This window comes from Colossoma macropomum, unplaced genomic scaffold, assembly GCF_904425465.1.
Source record: "Colossoma macropomum unplaced genomic scaffold, Colossoma_macropomum, whole genome shotgun sequence".
Lineage (NCBI taxonomy): Eukaryota > Metazoa > Chordata > Actinopteri > Characiformes > Serrasalmidae > Colossoma > Colossoma macropomum.
The window spans coordinates 26,775,274-26,791,362 of NW_023494802.1; the positions used below are offsets into that span (position 1 = coordinate 26,775,274).

At 38.5% G+C, this 16,089-nt stretch overlaps 1 protein-coding gene across 1 annotated transcript in view; it reads left to right on the forward strand.

Annotated features, from left to right (window-relative positions):
* The window catches only part of plxna2 (plexin A2), a 267,455-nt gene that overhangs the window by 213,569 nt on the left and 37,797 nt on the right, over nt 1–16,089 (forward strand). Inside the window, exons 18-22 of the mRNA XM_036590910.1 lie at nt 6,712–6,951; nt 8,421–8,564; nt 9,769–10,003; nt 11,963–12,105; nt 13,151–13,419. Coding sequence (XP_036446803.1) covers nt 6,712–6,951; nt 8,421–8,564; nt 9,769–10,003; nt 11,963–12,105; nt 13,151–13,419 — 1,031 coding nt within the window. The remainder of the gene's footprint in view (nt 1–6,711; nt 6,952–8,420; nt 8,565–9,768; nt 10,004–11,962; nt 12,106–13,150; nt 13,420–16,089) is intronic.

Sequence of the window (16,089 nt, forward strand, 5' to 3'; positions counted from 1 at the left end):
CAGTGTCTAGCACATAGAATGGCAGGCAGAGGCAATAATGACGAGATGAGATGGATTCCTAAAGCATTATCAGCTGCTATCCTAGCTGATCAGAAAGCCACTTCAGCATGGATCTGAAGTGAAGCACTTCAGAAACACATGCAATCAGATGATGTTCCCAGCAATCAGTGTCGAAGACCTCCCCAGACACCGCTTTTAAGAGAATGCCAAACTTAAACAGATGATAAAAGCCTGCTTTATACATGTATCCCTCCACCACTTAAACAGAGAATTGAGTTGCCAGTTTATAAGGTACACATACCCTGTATCTACTCTCATTGGCCGTTTTACCAGAAAAGCCTTCCATACAGATGCACAATGTAGGCTTACAATTACTGACTAAAGCGGTTGCAACACAATCTGCACAATGCAAAGTGACCAACATAGGACCACCACAGCAACTTTTCTTTTTCCATGCACAATTTGTATTAGTCATCTATGCTTAGTTTCTGACCACAGGATCACTGTTGGCTGGGTATTTTTGGTTGGCACACTAACGTGCCACTACCATGTCAGTATTACTGCTTTGCTGAGAATGGTCCATAACAAAATAATATTGGTCATAATCCCTTTCTGTTTATCAATGGGGTCAAGGGTTGTTAATAAGTTGTGCAGCAACAGATGGGCTGCAGTTTCTGTCCATCCTTCCACTGTGAGAAGACAGCTCAATACTATGGGTCTGAAATAATGTTTTCAAAAAGACAGAGAAAAGGTATTGGTAAAAAAAAAAAAGAAAGAAAATTTGCAAACAAAGAAGCTGCTAGTGTTCTCATAACAATGGACTGGCCACTGCAGAACCCAGACCACATCATGTGTTTGAGATTGCTTGGATTGTGAGAAATACAAATGCAGCCAACTTCTAGAACTGAACTTTGAAAATATATAAAACTGAAAGCAAGTCTACCGAACAGAATGGAAGTTGTAAGGTGGACACACTAAATGTTGAAATTGTATATGATATGATATTTAGTCATTGTAATTTTCTGTTAAATATGTTTTTTTGCTTTTTGTCCTGACGCTAAAATGAATAACTTGTACTTAATGGTCTTCTCGACTGGAAGTTAAATAAATGATGGTCTCTGACTGCACAGTACTGGCTATGGTACCTAATAAACTGGCAACTCATACAGCTTAATAATTCAGCAGTCTCTTCAGTTGGTCAGTTACTCACCTGGCCAAAGTCCTGTTGCATGGGTGTATAGCTGGAGAGAAACAAAGGGCATTATTCAGCGTATGCCTCAAGTGCCGCTGCTTCCTCTGAGCTCCTCGTTTTTAATGGAGTGCCCTGACCCTCATCTTCCAGCATGGAGCCTCAGCAGAGTCTTACGTTAACAGCCTCCTCCATGCAGAAATCCCATAAGCTGCTCTTATTCTCACTTTCCATCTTTGCCTTTGTCTCAGCCTCCAGCTGAGCCAGAGCTGCAAGGCTGGATTTTTTAATGCAGAACGCACACGTCTGTGTGAAGGTTTATCTTGAGGTCTGAAGCTGGTTTCAATCCTGCTGTTGGCCGGGATGACCCTGCAAGCTTTAGTGTAGGTGGCCTGTCACCTTACAGGACCTCTTCTTTTTTAGCCCAGTAATTAAAACCAGAGAGGGTGAAGCTGAGATTGTCCTGTTAAAGATGTCAGGCAGGTGGCTTCTGCTGACTCATTCTGGAGGATCCTGGTGAGTCAGAGAAGAATCCAGTTATTTTCGAAGGGCAGAAAAGATCCCAATTAGCTTCACAACGAAGAAGCTGGAGCTACAGCAAGCATAGTGTTCACATACTGTAAGAAATGGGGTTTTCCAAGCCATTTATCTTGCATAGGCCGTGAGAGTAATACTGAAATTTCTGCCATTTCCATAGCATGTAGTCTATTAGGTCCACCCATCTTAAACAGACCATAGCTTACATTTTTCTTGTATTTCTTTTTTTTCTTCTGAGGTCTGCTTATTGATGTTTGTGTGGTTTTATGTACCAAAAAGAGCCATAAATCTTTTAATGTGACCATTTTGAACCTCTTTGTAGGTTGTATGTATAGAATTAAACATGCTATTTTTGTCACTGTGCTTTTAAGATTGATGTAGTTTGCAGTTTAGGTTCTAGAGATGGACTGTATGTACCAAGAAATTAATGATACAGGTAAAATGTATTAACAGTATTTACACACAGTTTAAATAAGTAAGGAAATATTGTTTTTCTAAGATACAGGCCTTTAAAACTACATCACATAGCTACTTATTATAGGACCAGTTGAATTATTTTTTATGATTGTATGTGCTGTAAAGATGGTTGTTCGTAGTGGGGAGAGGGAAAAGCTGGCATGGTGAAAAAAGCTCAATTGTGGTAGAAAACCAAGCAGCATCCAGCCAGTTTGGACCAGATGGTATTGTGAGCCAGCACTAAATTGCTAGTGCGGGTGCTGTTCCAGGCAGCATGAGGCGCGTTGCTGTGGTAGCATCTGTCCCTGCTCTCTCTCACATGACACTTCCACTGAGGGAGGAAGAACGAATAGATCTAAATTCAACAGCAGAGCCTTGAGCATCCCTCCGAGACATTGAGAGTAGCTGAGAATGCTCTCCTGGTCCATGAGGTAGAATGCAAGAGAATTTTTCATATGGAATTAGTCTGCATATGTTCAAGTTTTCTGCAATTAAGTGGTATTCAGCAAAAGAAAATCATAGCATGTTCATTATATGTGGAGTCTTGCATGTTATTGTCCTTTGATGCTTTTTAATGAGAAATCTATTAACACTATGGCATGACCAACAGTTTAGCTAAAGGGTCTCCTTTTTTCTAGCTGTGTTGCCCCCAGTGTGACCTCTGCTTGACAGTAGGCCAGAGGCTCCTGATGGCTTTGGCTGCTTAGAGAACTTGCGCAGTAGGACAATATCATGGTGCCAGAGTTATTGAGTCACATTCATTTTTAAACAGACTGTCTTGATGAAAGTCTTCAGCGGAATCACAGCAGAATTACTATAATGTTGAATGTCTACATGCTGCAGTAATGTTGGAACTGTGTTTCCATTAACATGACCTCCCAACTGGACCTCACATTCTTATGAAAGCAGAGAATGCTTTCAGTTTTGGTCTCTTATGTATGAGACCATTTACTCAAGAAACCTTACCACAACATCTGCCTCCAGAAAAACTCCGCCCCATAAGCAATGGCTCCATTTTTTTCCCAAATGTCTGAAACTGTTTAAGATGCTTTGAAGGTTTTGTGATATTAGTATTGCAAAAGTCAATGTTGCAATAAGGATTTACAAACAATATATTGTACAGCCCTACTAGTAACCAGTAAGGATTTCAAAAACAAGACATTTAAAACTTAGCGGTGCTGAATTATCTGCCATTTTCCTTTTACATTTTCAAAGTAACGTCCGACCTAGAGTGAGTTAATGAGTTAACCTGAAGAGGGCACCAATTCACTTATAGTGTTGTACCAACGTGAGCTGAGGAGATAGAAAAAGAAAAAGAACAATTATGGCCAAAAGTTAAATAAGAAGTCAAATCTGGGAGCATTGCCGTAAAATGAATTCTAAAATAGTCCAACGTATGCTAGTTTGACTTAGCTGTCCACGGATGCGCAACATTACCTTACCATAAGAAAACATGCTTAAAACAAGCATAAGACATACCATAAAACATACCATAAGAAAACGTTGGTGTTTTGACAAACCAGACTACTCTGTGAGGATGCACAGTTCGCACTGTAAGTAATTCATCAAAATGAGCTAACATTACCCTTACAAAAATCATTAAAGCTTATCATTTTACAATTCTAACATTAGTCACTGGAATATTCTAAGCTGTGTATGTTTCTAGTAATTAGATGTATTTAGCAGGCTACTTTAAAAAAATACGAAACATTCTGCAGCTCGTCCCATTATAGCATTACATACATTAGCTAGCTAACTATGTGCAACTGGTTAATTAGCTTAAAATACAACTTGTTTTATAAACAAAGTTTTCACATGAAAAAAACGCCATCCCCTCATACTGGAAACCTTTTAATACACAGTTAATCTAGTGAATTAGCTTGTAAAAGTGTTAAACCGGTTAAATGATGCTGCAGCCTGAAGAGCTACAACGTTAATTTACATATTAAATATTATGTCACTTATTTTTAGTTATTGTTTATTAGTTTAGTTAGTTTAGTTTAGTGTGGTTTATGGGCAGGCTTAAACAAAGCGCCACATTTTAATCCATGGAGGAATGATTTAGCTCTTGGTGAACAGTACCTCAGTTTGTCAGAACATTGGCAGACATTTTATTGTTATAGCTCTTCATGTTTACAGGCCACATTCAAGCTGATTAATAAATTAGTCGATAGATTCACATGAATTTAATTACTTATATTTTTTTTACAGCTCTAAACCCGAGTAATGCATCACTGACTAGTATAAAGAAATACCCTACTGTACCTTGTCAGACTCCTAGGGTTCATTTGAGGTCTAAGTGAAACACAGTGTGATATTATTGGTCTGCCTGCTATCAGCCTGCTGGTGTACAGTGACACAATCCAAACTCAAAAGAAGTTTTAGAGGCAGGCAAAAGTCACTACACTTCAATCAAAGATTATAGGTAAACAAGACTTTTGTCTTTTAAACAATATAAGATGAGTCAATTTGGAAAAAAAAAGTTGATTTAGGCCATGTCTTTAAGCCTTATTTACAGTTTTTTAGGTCTCATGCTTTTTTTTACTAGTGTAGACAGTACATTACAAGCTTGCCATATATCCATCTCCATAACGGAAAGAGTTTGGAAACAAAGGCCAAATCCACTGAAATGACATACAGACCAAGTCTCCCTGACACACAGACATCTGAATCTAGAGGCTTGTGTATGTTTGATTTTTCATATCTGCAAAATCAAGTTTGCATGGCCAAAATGAGTTTTGCATCGATCGTTCCCCTCGCGCACAGGTATGGGGCGTGGCAATCGCTGTGCTTTGAAGATATTTAGCTCTAATTAAGTTTACCCCTGGAGAGCGGGAGAAGAGAGGGAGATGAGATGAAAACCTCACGGCACAGTGAGAGATTCACAGCAATCAATTTTGTTGTTCGAGAGTTAGTGGCGCTCTCTGGAGCACGGAGGGGAAAGCTCAGTGCCTGGGTGTAAATGAGTGTGGGTGTGCGTATGTGACATCTTTTTGCGTTTGTTGTGTGGGGAAGAGAAAAGTTTGACTTATTTGCTATGAAGATTATTGTAGAGCATAGATAGCTGATCATGAGGCCAGTTAGCTGCCAGACTATTAGCTCTCTCTGTGCTGTTAAATGAACGGTTGTCTATGGACACAATGTGAACGTGTTTCCAAAAAGTACTGATTTGAAGAAAGATTATGTGATATCTTGTATCTTTGTTTTAATGCAGTGCCTTGTTGATGAAGTTGAAACACCCCGAATTACATATTTTGTTGATAAGCGAAAATAACACGTCCTCTACAGGGTACAAACTTAAATAGGGTATTTTCTGCAAATGTTAGTGCACAATGTCTGTTTATTTAAACAGTGGCTTCAGTAGTGCACCCTCTGTCACATATCTAGGTTGTAAATGGGGTATAGCAGGGTAAGGAATGCATACTGAGCTCCCTATGCAGTGAGTGGAAGACTTCTGTATCCTTTCTTTCACTGAATGAACATGGTAATGACATTAGGGGGTAACCTGCAACTTTTATTTGAGCACTTGTGCACTGGCTGCTAAGTAAGGTAATTTGGGGTAAGGATCAGTTTTACATGTTCTTGCCCTGTACGTGTTACCAGTCCAGCAGTACGCCCTTCTCCAGTTCTGTACAGTCAGGAGTGCTTGGCCATGTTTTTTTTTTACTGTTGTTTAAAATAACAAGGGCACAAAGAGATGCTTTGCTGGTTCTTCAGTCGTCCGAATTGCGGCTCCTTCATGTTTGATATCAGGAGCTTTGAGAAATAGAGCATGAGGACGGTACAGCGCTGTGGGTCTGCTCTTGTTTTTGTGCTGTACATCCATTTGACTATTTTAGGAGGCATCTCTTGATTTCTTTGGTTCTGCCGACAATTTCAGAAAGGAAAAATGCTGTTAAGAGCTGTTCCCATTAGCAGATGAATACACTTCAAACCCTCAAAAGAAATAAAGGTATCATAAGAACCTGCTTTTAATAAGAGTTAAAAGAATAAGTGGACAGCAAGTAGATGCAGTGTAGATAGTTCAGAAATGTGAGAGTTACACACGCGCACACACACACACACACACACACACACACACACACACACAGTCATATGTAAAAGTTAGGGCAGACCTGGTCAAGTTACTGTTCTGTTTTTCCTAATTGAAAATAGGTATATATCCTTTACAGAGAGCACACCTCTGCACATTTTAATGCATAATTCCTGTTTACTTGCTTAATTTAATATTTGGGGAAAAAAATAAAATACAAAACGTCACCTGTGCAAATGTCATGGCACATTTTATGTTTTATCTTATGAGGATGTTTTAACTAACTTTCTTTTCGGAAATCAACAAAAAGAAAATGAAAAAAAAAATGTAATTTTACTGTGGCATTCAACTGTATATTTTACCAATTAAATTCAATATTAATTGGCTTGATTGTATCAAGTACAGTTTTACCAAAATAATAGTAACTGTGTTCATAATAATAATAGTAGTAATAATAATTGCAATTTCCCTCTTCCTCTCGTCTTGTCTCTTTCAGGTGTGTAAGGTTCTGAACACTACCACTATGAGCTGTTTTGCTCCATCTCTGACAGCAGAGTACAGACCTGGGCTGGACTCAGTAAAACACGCAGACGAGTTTGGCTTCATCTTCAATAATGTGCAGGCTCTGCTGGTGTACAACAACACCAACTTCCTGTACTACCCCAACCCCTACTTCGAGCCTCTCAGCACCAACGGGATTCTGGAGCAGAAGCCAGGCTCGCCCATTATCTTGAAGGTAGCACTATATTCATCACACTTGATGTGAATTATGTCCTTTTAACAGTGCGATCATATCAGCAAGAGTCCAGCTCCTGCAGTACAGCATAGTGTAGCTTTTGTGTGGATATGAGCTTGCGTCCATGATAAATAGTATGTCGGTAGTGACTAGGTTTGCACATTCTGGAGAAAATATCGACTAAATAGATCAGAGTCAGAATTGAAAATACATTTTGGACTTTTAAGTGACCTTGACTTTAGACTAAAAGCATTTTGCTTTGAGTGACTCTATGACTTAATTAAGTTCATTTTATTAATATTAGTAATTGCACATTCCATTTCGTCACTGTTAATACACACCTCTGAAATTTTACCAAATGCTTCAGTAGTGACTGTTTTGTTAGTGACAATTTTAGCTTATTTTGAACTCAAAAATGTGTATGTGACTACCAGATTCATCTTTGAATAGTTGTACGTGCATAAAATCATAATAAACTTTATTAAAACTTAAAAACGTTTACCTAATTGCGGCGAATATGTATTTCAGTAGTGACAATTCTGAAGTTTACACACTGATTTACAGACTCTGGGACACATTTACTTCATAACAGTGGGATCTAACTGCAGTAAGGGACAGGACTGCAGTCCCACTTCCTATTCTAAAAAGCAGGGGTGTGGCTAGTTTTAGTCTATGGCCTGCTCTAAAAAGCAGGGATGTGGTTACTTTTCGTCCACCCATGGACTAAAACTTTTTTGTGTTTTGGTAGTTACATGAAAAAGTGGGGCTTCACTTTAAAAGAAATTCTAAAAAATTGACAAGATTAAAGTAATTTTAAAAAGTCTTTAAAAAACATTGAAAAAATTAATGTAAGTATTATTTTGTGTATATTTAGCACATTACCATCTCAATTAATTCCTTGGGTTTAAATAGATCACAACATAATCCTTGTAAATATCTGTCTGAAGCAAGCGATCTTACTAACATGCTAATTATCATGCATGTTAGTCTGCTCATAAAAACACTTTTTTATACCAATCATATCAATAGAAAAGCAGGCCTTCACCGTTGGCTACAGTCATTGAGTTGAGTTGGGTCAAAATTAGCATGACATAAACAAAAAGCAAAAAGTTTAGCTTGTTTTTACTAGCAGCACCACACTTGCTAGTTAATATTTGTAATTAACTCTTTGCCTGTAGATATATATTGGAAAAAAATGCAATGTGAACCCTCAAGAAAAAAGTCTGTATAAACAGTGTGACCTCCTACTTTGCAATATTAGTATTTTGATATTGTTGCAAAAATGTTATTGTGAAAAATTATTAACAAACCATATTGTGTAGCCCTTCTGGTGACCTACAATCAGTGTAAAAACTAATGTGTGAGACATTTTTACTGCACGTTTACTGACTATTGTGATGGTGGAGATAGACCTTGAGATATTGTTATATATCTTTTAAAATAACCCAACATCTGTGTGTGTGTCTCAGGGGAAAAACCTGGTTCCCCCAGCATCAGGTGGAGTGAAGCTGAACTACACGGTGCTTCTAGGAGAGACCCCCTGCTCAGTCACTATCTCAGACACCCAGCTGCTCTGTGAGCCCCCCAACCTTACTGGCCAGTACAAAGTCATGGTAAGAGAGTTTACTACTACTGTAGCTGCTGCGCACAGTTTTCTTTGTAGTTATAGTTCTTGCTTGTTTTGTAAAGTGTGAAGACTGTGTATTGAGTAATCAAAAGTGTAAAGTCGTTTCTTGCTGCATATGTTATGGTTCAGTCGGCCGGATGAAGTGGGTCAGACCTGCATCACAACTACACAGCTTTTAAGGCTTAATGAAGAGCAGAAAGCAATTATTAGACATAATAGTTATCATTAAGCAAGATCCGTTTTTATATGAGCAACTTACACATCTCTGCTACCAATTAAACCATAAACTTTGTTTCAGACGGAATTTGTGAAAGCGACAGGAGTGAAAATGTTACAACTTGCTCCATAATTGAAGTGAAATATAACAGACTGATGGGCTAATTCTACAGTAGAGCAATAATAGTCATTAAACTGCTGGATGAATTACGTGTCTCTAAATGATTAGTGAAAAGAGTCTGTGTCAAACATCAGCAAATATCAGCAAAATAAAATTGAAATTCATTATATTCACAAGACATCTATAGGTTCTGATGAATGGGTGTGCATAAAAACTTAAAAAGAATAACTTGTTTTGAATATATATAGGGAGCTATTGATTTCCTGTAGAGAGTCCATAGCTCTCTATATATACCCGATGGGAGCTGTGTACCACTTCGTTACAACTAAGCCCTGCCATGTGGAGCCTGTGCTTAAACATGGCCAGCTCTCACTGTAAGTTAGGTACTTCAAACGAGTAAATATTACAAACAAGAAGAGGCTGACGATAATATAGGTGTGAATTCTGTAACTTGTACAGTATATTTAGAAACGGAAAAAGACATAAAATATCTGTCTGATTATTATGAAAATTCACAGTTGACATTTCTGTGGGAATATGAGAAGGAATCTAAAAAGTACCTTCTTCTTGGACCTGTTTAACTACATTAAATGTCCATGTTGCATTTCAACCAACATTCGTTTTTGCCTCACTCTATTATTGAATTACTGACTAATAACAGTTAGTTGGAAACAATCAAAAACATAAAGCAACATTGCTAATAATTAAAACATAATTAGTCAGATAAGTGAATAATAGTCGATAGGTTAATTTATTATGGTGTTTGTATTCTGTGGGTGACAGTTTTTAATCTATTTTTGAATGTAGGCTACATTCTGACAGTTTGTATCTTTCTGTGTGTTTACTGTCTCAGGTGCAGGTGGGTGGTCTTCATGTCTCTCCTGGCTCCGTAAACATCCTGTCAGACAGTCTCCTGACTCTGCCCGCCATCGTGAGCATCGCAGCAGGTGGTGGCCTTCTCCTCATCATTGTCATCCTCGTCCTCATTGCCTACAAACGCAAATCCAGAGAAAACGACCTCACACTCAAACGGCTGCAGATGCAGATGGACAACCTGGAGTCCAGGGTCGCGCTGGAGTGCAAAGAAGGTGAGAAGACTGATTACACACATGTTCATAAACATAAGTGCAGCATTATTCTAAACTTACACTAATCTGAACTTACACAAGTGTGCATCATATTCCAGACATAAATTCAGCATCTTTCACTTTCTTTAGTACCACCTCTTTCAAGCACTCACCTGAAATGTCCTCCCGAATCACAGTGCCGCTCCGTTTGGCCCTATTTTCAGACGCTCAATTTCACCTCACTTACAGTAGTCTTCTGCGGCTAATGATGTAGCTAAATGACACATATTGAGCCTTCAGCCATGGGTGATGTAATGCACACGCAAGCTGCTCATTGAGCTCTGTTTGTATTGAAGTGAGCTTTATCATGAGGTCAGGCTGAACCAGTGTGTAGCACTGATGACCTGTAGTGGACCAATAAACCATTCTGTATTTTGTGAAGTCTGTGACTAGTGCTGTGAGAGGAATCCAAATTACAGTGTGCCATGCTTAGGGCAGATGTGTATGCCTGGATCGGTGATGGAGAGTTTTTATGTGTATGTGTGTGTTTGAGAGACAGAGTGAAAGTTTGTGTTTGTGTAAGCGTGTGTGCTTTGAGAAAAAGGAAGAAAAAGAGAGCATGAGAGAGAGAGACTCCCTGAGGGTAGAGTGCTGCTCAGTCAGAATGGACCCAATTAAAGCCGCCTCACCTCTGGTCTCCATCAGCAGGGGACACACACTACAGCACACAGTCAATTTATTAACGGTGCACATGTGTGTGTGTGTGTGTGCTTCTGTGTGTGTGTATAACATGGAGTCTACTAGTCTGAGTCTGAGACCACACTGAAAATCCGATTTTATTATTTTATTTTCGTTTAAACCTGGAAATAAGCAACAGAACATTTCAGATTTTTGAAATAAAACACAGAGAACAAGTAAAATGAAGATTACAAAATGGGTAATTTCAGTCCTAAAACACATGTGATCGCCTCACAGTAAGGGAATTCAAATTCTGTATTACTTCACCAAGTCTTGAAAAACCCTTGTGCTGTTAATGAAATACCTCCAAGTGTATTGATGAAGAACCCAGAGTTGTTTAAACTGAGGGGCTGATAACTTATTTTCTTAAGTAGAACTAGGCTGATTAGATAACTAACAGACTAAAAGATGCTCAACAACTCTTCCATTAATATCACAGGCTTTGAAAGTCCTTACTACATGATCAGTTTTAGTCAGATCTGCCTGAAGCAGCATCAGACCCAGGCTGAATTTCAAATGGCTTCCTCCTTCCTATATAAGATGCTAAGTAAGTTATGGAATTCTGGCTTCTACACCAAAATAGTGCACTGTTTGTTTAGTTTAGAATTTTTGCGCAAGTGGCTGAATCCTAAGTGGCTATTTGTTAGACAGGGAGAAGGTAGCCATTTGAGCCATTTGAAGTAACATCCTTACTAACAATAAAATCACTGGCACACGTGGCCTCTCATGGCCTATTGCTTTAATAAATATTAAAGAATCTATGGCATTTTAAGCTCACTTTTCAAATCTAAGCAAATTTATGACATTGACCATGTTAACTCCTCTGGACAAAAATATCATTTTTTTTTGTACAGTTTGAAAATTGTCACAATACTAGTGAAACTACATTTACCAGTTGCTAAACAGTAGGGATTTTAAGCATGCAAGGTTGCTACACCAAACAATAAGAACTGTACTGTTTTCCACACCTACACATTTGACTCACGTCTTCTTACCCTGTTCGGCCATAGCCCAGCTGTTGGTCTTCTGTCAAGCAAAGACAATGGCATGGTACAAGGTTTAGCTTATAATGTCACATCTGCAGCATACGGTCAATTACCCCTTACAACAACTGTTTCAACGTGCTTCTTTGTGCTTAGTTAAAAAAGGAAAACCCATTCACTCAAACATACTTATAGTAGAAACCAATGAGCTGTTGCTTCTGTTTCCTTCAAATACATTAAAAACTCTCTCCCTCCCCAGCCTTTGCAGAGTTGCAGACCGACATTAATGAGCTTACCAGTGATTTGGATAGAGCTGGCATCCCTCACCTGGACTACCGCACCTACGCTATGAGAGTGCTCTTCCCTGGAATTGAGGATCACCCAGTTCTCCGAGAGCTGGAGGTACATATAAATCTTGCTCTATTAACATCTATTCAAAGCTAAGAACGTTTTTCCTTTTCCTTTAAAGTTACCACATTGGTGATCCAAGGTTTTGTCGCAACAGCAGCAATATGCATATGTTTATCAGTGCTGTTGAGAAGTTTAGGCCCTCGTGTTTAATTTCAGAGTGGAATTAATATCCTCTCCCAGTTGTATTTCAGAACAGAAGCTGACATGTACACAATTCAATGTGGAGATCTTGATCATCAAATAGTTAGCAATAGAAACTTGAAAAAAAGTGACAGCACAGACATTCCCACTGTGTGTGTACACACAATGATCAACTCACCCCCCCACACTTGCACCTTATGCATCATTACGACATTTGGTGCTTTGCATCAGTGACACTGTGTGTCCTTGTGCTTTTGTTGAGGTCTTGAAAATGAAATAAAAAGCCTTACATTTTACTTAGAAAATGTACAGAAAGCTTGTTTGGTTTTACACTATAGCTATGAGGCTAATGAAGCTAACAAGTAAGGAAAGCATGTTCCCCATCAAACTACATCTCTAAATCTTTTCACACTGGCCTCATCTGACTTGGAGTAATCTCTGTTGCAGTCCAAAAAATCTCCATTTTTGTCAATATTTATTTCTCTACATCATTTAACACAGCAGCTGTTCTGTACATTGTCTGAACATTGATAGAAATGCTCTTAAATCACTATGAATTAAATCTTTCATTATTTTTGCATTAATCTTTACATTAATTTACAAATGTTTTTGACTTCTCCTGTAAATGAACCATTTTGGAGATACTTGTTTTTCTTTGTTTTTTTTATGACACTGTATGATATACTGTTATGTATCAAAAGTATATATGTACAGGCTCCACGATGACTGCTACTTTTGTTTTCAGCTGTGCCATGTATTTTTCTGTATATTTGTAGTAAGGGGAAATTTGTGTAAATCAGATTTTGCTGACCTTTTGCTTTAAGCTTATACAGTACCTGTGTCTGTGTGTTTGTGTGTGTGTGTGTGTGTGTGCGTGTTTCTCTGTATAATGCAGGTGTCTGGTAATGGGCAGCAAAACGTGGAGAAGGCTCTGAAGTTGTTTGCGCAGCTGATCAACAACAAGGTGTTTTTGTTGACGTTTATCCGCACGCTGGAGCTGCAGCGCTCCTTCTCCATGCGCGACCGTGGCAACGTGGCCTCCCTCATCATGACTGCTCTGCAGGGCAGGCTGGAGTACGCCACAGATGTGCTCAAACACCTTCTCTCAGACCTCATTGACAAAAACCTGGAGAGCAAGAACCACCCCAAACTGTTGCTGCGCAGGTACACCACAGTACACACACACACCGCAATAATAGTAATGACTTATAGCACCTTTGACAATTGCTCCAAGAGCTTTGTAAAGAAGGAGCAGAAAGTGAGAAACAGTGATTTATAAATCACTGTTTCTCACTTTCCATTAAAATTATTTGTAAAGTCTAAGATTTTTACATTGTGGGCCTGTATAAATATATCGTTTTTTTTGTCAAAATTTTTGCCCGATTTTCTCTTTTCAGTCGCCAAAATTTCGGTGCATCCCTCAAACGTATAACTGTGAAATAGCCCATAATAATTTACTGGAGGTTGTTCAGAGTAAGCAGTGTCGCTAATAGAGTTCCCCAAATGCATAGGCATGCTAGCTGGCTAAATGGTTTTTAACAAAATCCTTTGAGAGTGTAGCGAAAAGCACAGACAATATTTACAGCTTTTGTCTGCTTACAGGTCGTGATTATTTGAATAAATTCATACCCCAACACACAAATAATGTATACATCCCGTAAAAGTCCTTAAAATGGTATACTGAATGAAATCACGCAAGTCTTTATTTTCATCTTAAAACATTAGGGAGTTTTGGAGGGTACACATAAATAACGCGCTTGTGGGCCACACAGAACAAAAAATAGCAACAACAGTTTGTTTGAAATTAATGTTTTCATTCCAGAACAGTAAAGAATGATTATGGTTGTGTTTCTGTTCCTAACAAAATACCGTTTTCACTTGCATTTCTCACAGCAGTTTGGAGCTGGTTATAATTATGTTTAAAGCTGCTGTTTTAAATTACTAACTGACTTGCTTGACGTGTGTTTCAAAGTTATTTAAACATAAATGTAATTCTTCTTTTTCTGGTAAAAGTAATGTTAGACATCGTAGTGCAGCGTAGTCCCTTAGACATTCTGACATGTAAGAAGGTGCTGGTCCATTAACAGCTTTAAAAGACAGATAAAAGAATTTTTAAAATTCAGATTGCATATGAATCACCCCAAACTGTTTATGTACTGTCATATGAATTGTGAAATTTTAACATCAGATCCACTGTTCAGAGAGAACACATAGTCACACTTTTGCACACTCTACTTAAAATGTAGATGCACATGCTGAAATGGAACTGAAGTTGACCAAATTGACCAAAGGGCACATTGTCCCATTATCTCACTCCAGCTTATGGCTTGTAACATTATGGGAAGTAATGAGGAGCATAGCAGTGTTAGGATGTCCTCTTTATGTCTCTCTCTTTCACTTTCTCTCTCTCTCATTCCTTCACTCTTTTCCCCACTCTCTCTCTCTCTTGTCCCCTCTCTCTCTCCATGCTCAGAATGCAGTGCGGTTGTCAGTGTAATTTATTGTCGCTGTTCTGCCGACTCATAAAACATTTAAAAGCAGCTGGGCTTCGGTCCTGTCTCTCATTCTCTCTCCGTTCCTTTTCCCCATCTCTCTCTCTCTCTCTCTTTCTCTCTCTCTCTGCTCCCTGGCTTCTAACTTTCACTCTGTCTCCACATTCTGCTTGTTTTTCATAGGGGCCAGGTTGAAGTGTCAGTCAAGCCAGACCTAGTTTTTCTAGCTTAGCTTCTCTAGTGCTGACTATAAAGTTATACGGATGGGTTAATTGAGGCCCCCAAAGGCCCAGACGCCATTGTCCAGTCTTGTAGTACCGCTTTGAATGAGGGTTGAGTGCATTGTGCTTTGAGCTTGAATAGAATTGCTTCTGGTTACACCATTTGTGTAGCAGTACTGAATCACTGGAATCTTAACAAGCACTCAATGCTAAAGGCCCATGTCTGTGTTTCTCTTTTTGTGTTTCTCTCTCTCTCTCTGTCTCTGAGACAAATGCCTAAGTTTATAAATTTTAATTTAAAAGGAGTTCAAAATGTAGTCATTGTTCATTTGTATGACATTCTGTGAAAGAACAATAATTAGTAACAAACAACAATTAGTACGAAACAACAAAGTTGAAGAATTTGAGCATGAAATAAATAAATAAAATGAACTACAAATTATCTTTGAAATAATCTTCCTACCTCTCTATCTCTCTCTTTTATTTCACCCCCCCACTCTCCTCCCCTTCTTGATAGTTTAATTTGTTAGTGTGTTTTGCAATGCGAGGCTGCTCATTAATAGTCGGAGAAAATATATGCACGCACATAGATCTTAGCAGCAGAAGCGAAAAACATGGATTATGCTGTTATTTAACGTGACAGGCGCGGCCATCTCTTTCATTATCGGTCATCATTAGGAACATAATACAGTAATCCTCCAGCGCTGGGAGGCCCAGCCACCAGCCTAAGAAGAACCATAGTTTTACTCAACAGTTTGTATTTTTTCATCGTTCTTCTTTTATTATTTTATTTTCTTCCAGATTTTCAGGATTATCAATTCAAAATGCTGCTTTTGGGTTCTCACTCTACCAAAAGAAGCAGAATAAAGAATAAGATAGAGCTGCTGCTCTAAAAGCAAATAACATATCTATAGTAGACAATTGTGCAGAAGCCTCAACAACTAACCCTTTGACTTTATCATAGCTTCCATTCTTTTTGAGAGTCTTACTTCCAGTTTTTCAGTGTAATCTGCAAGAATATTTTTCCACACCTGCAGTTGAACCTCCAGTTAATCTCAAACACATTTGCTGATGTAAATCAGTAATCAGTTGAGGTCTGGACTCTTGGATGGTTAGTCCAT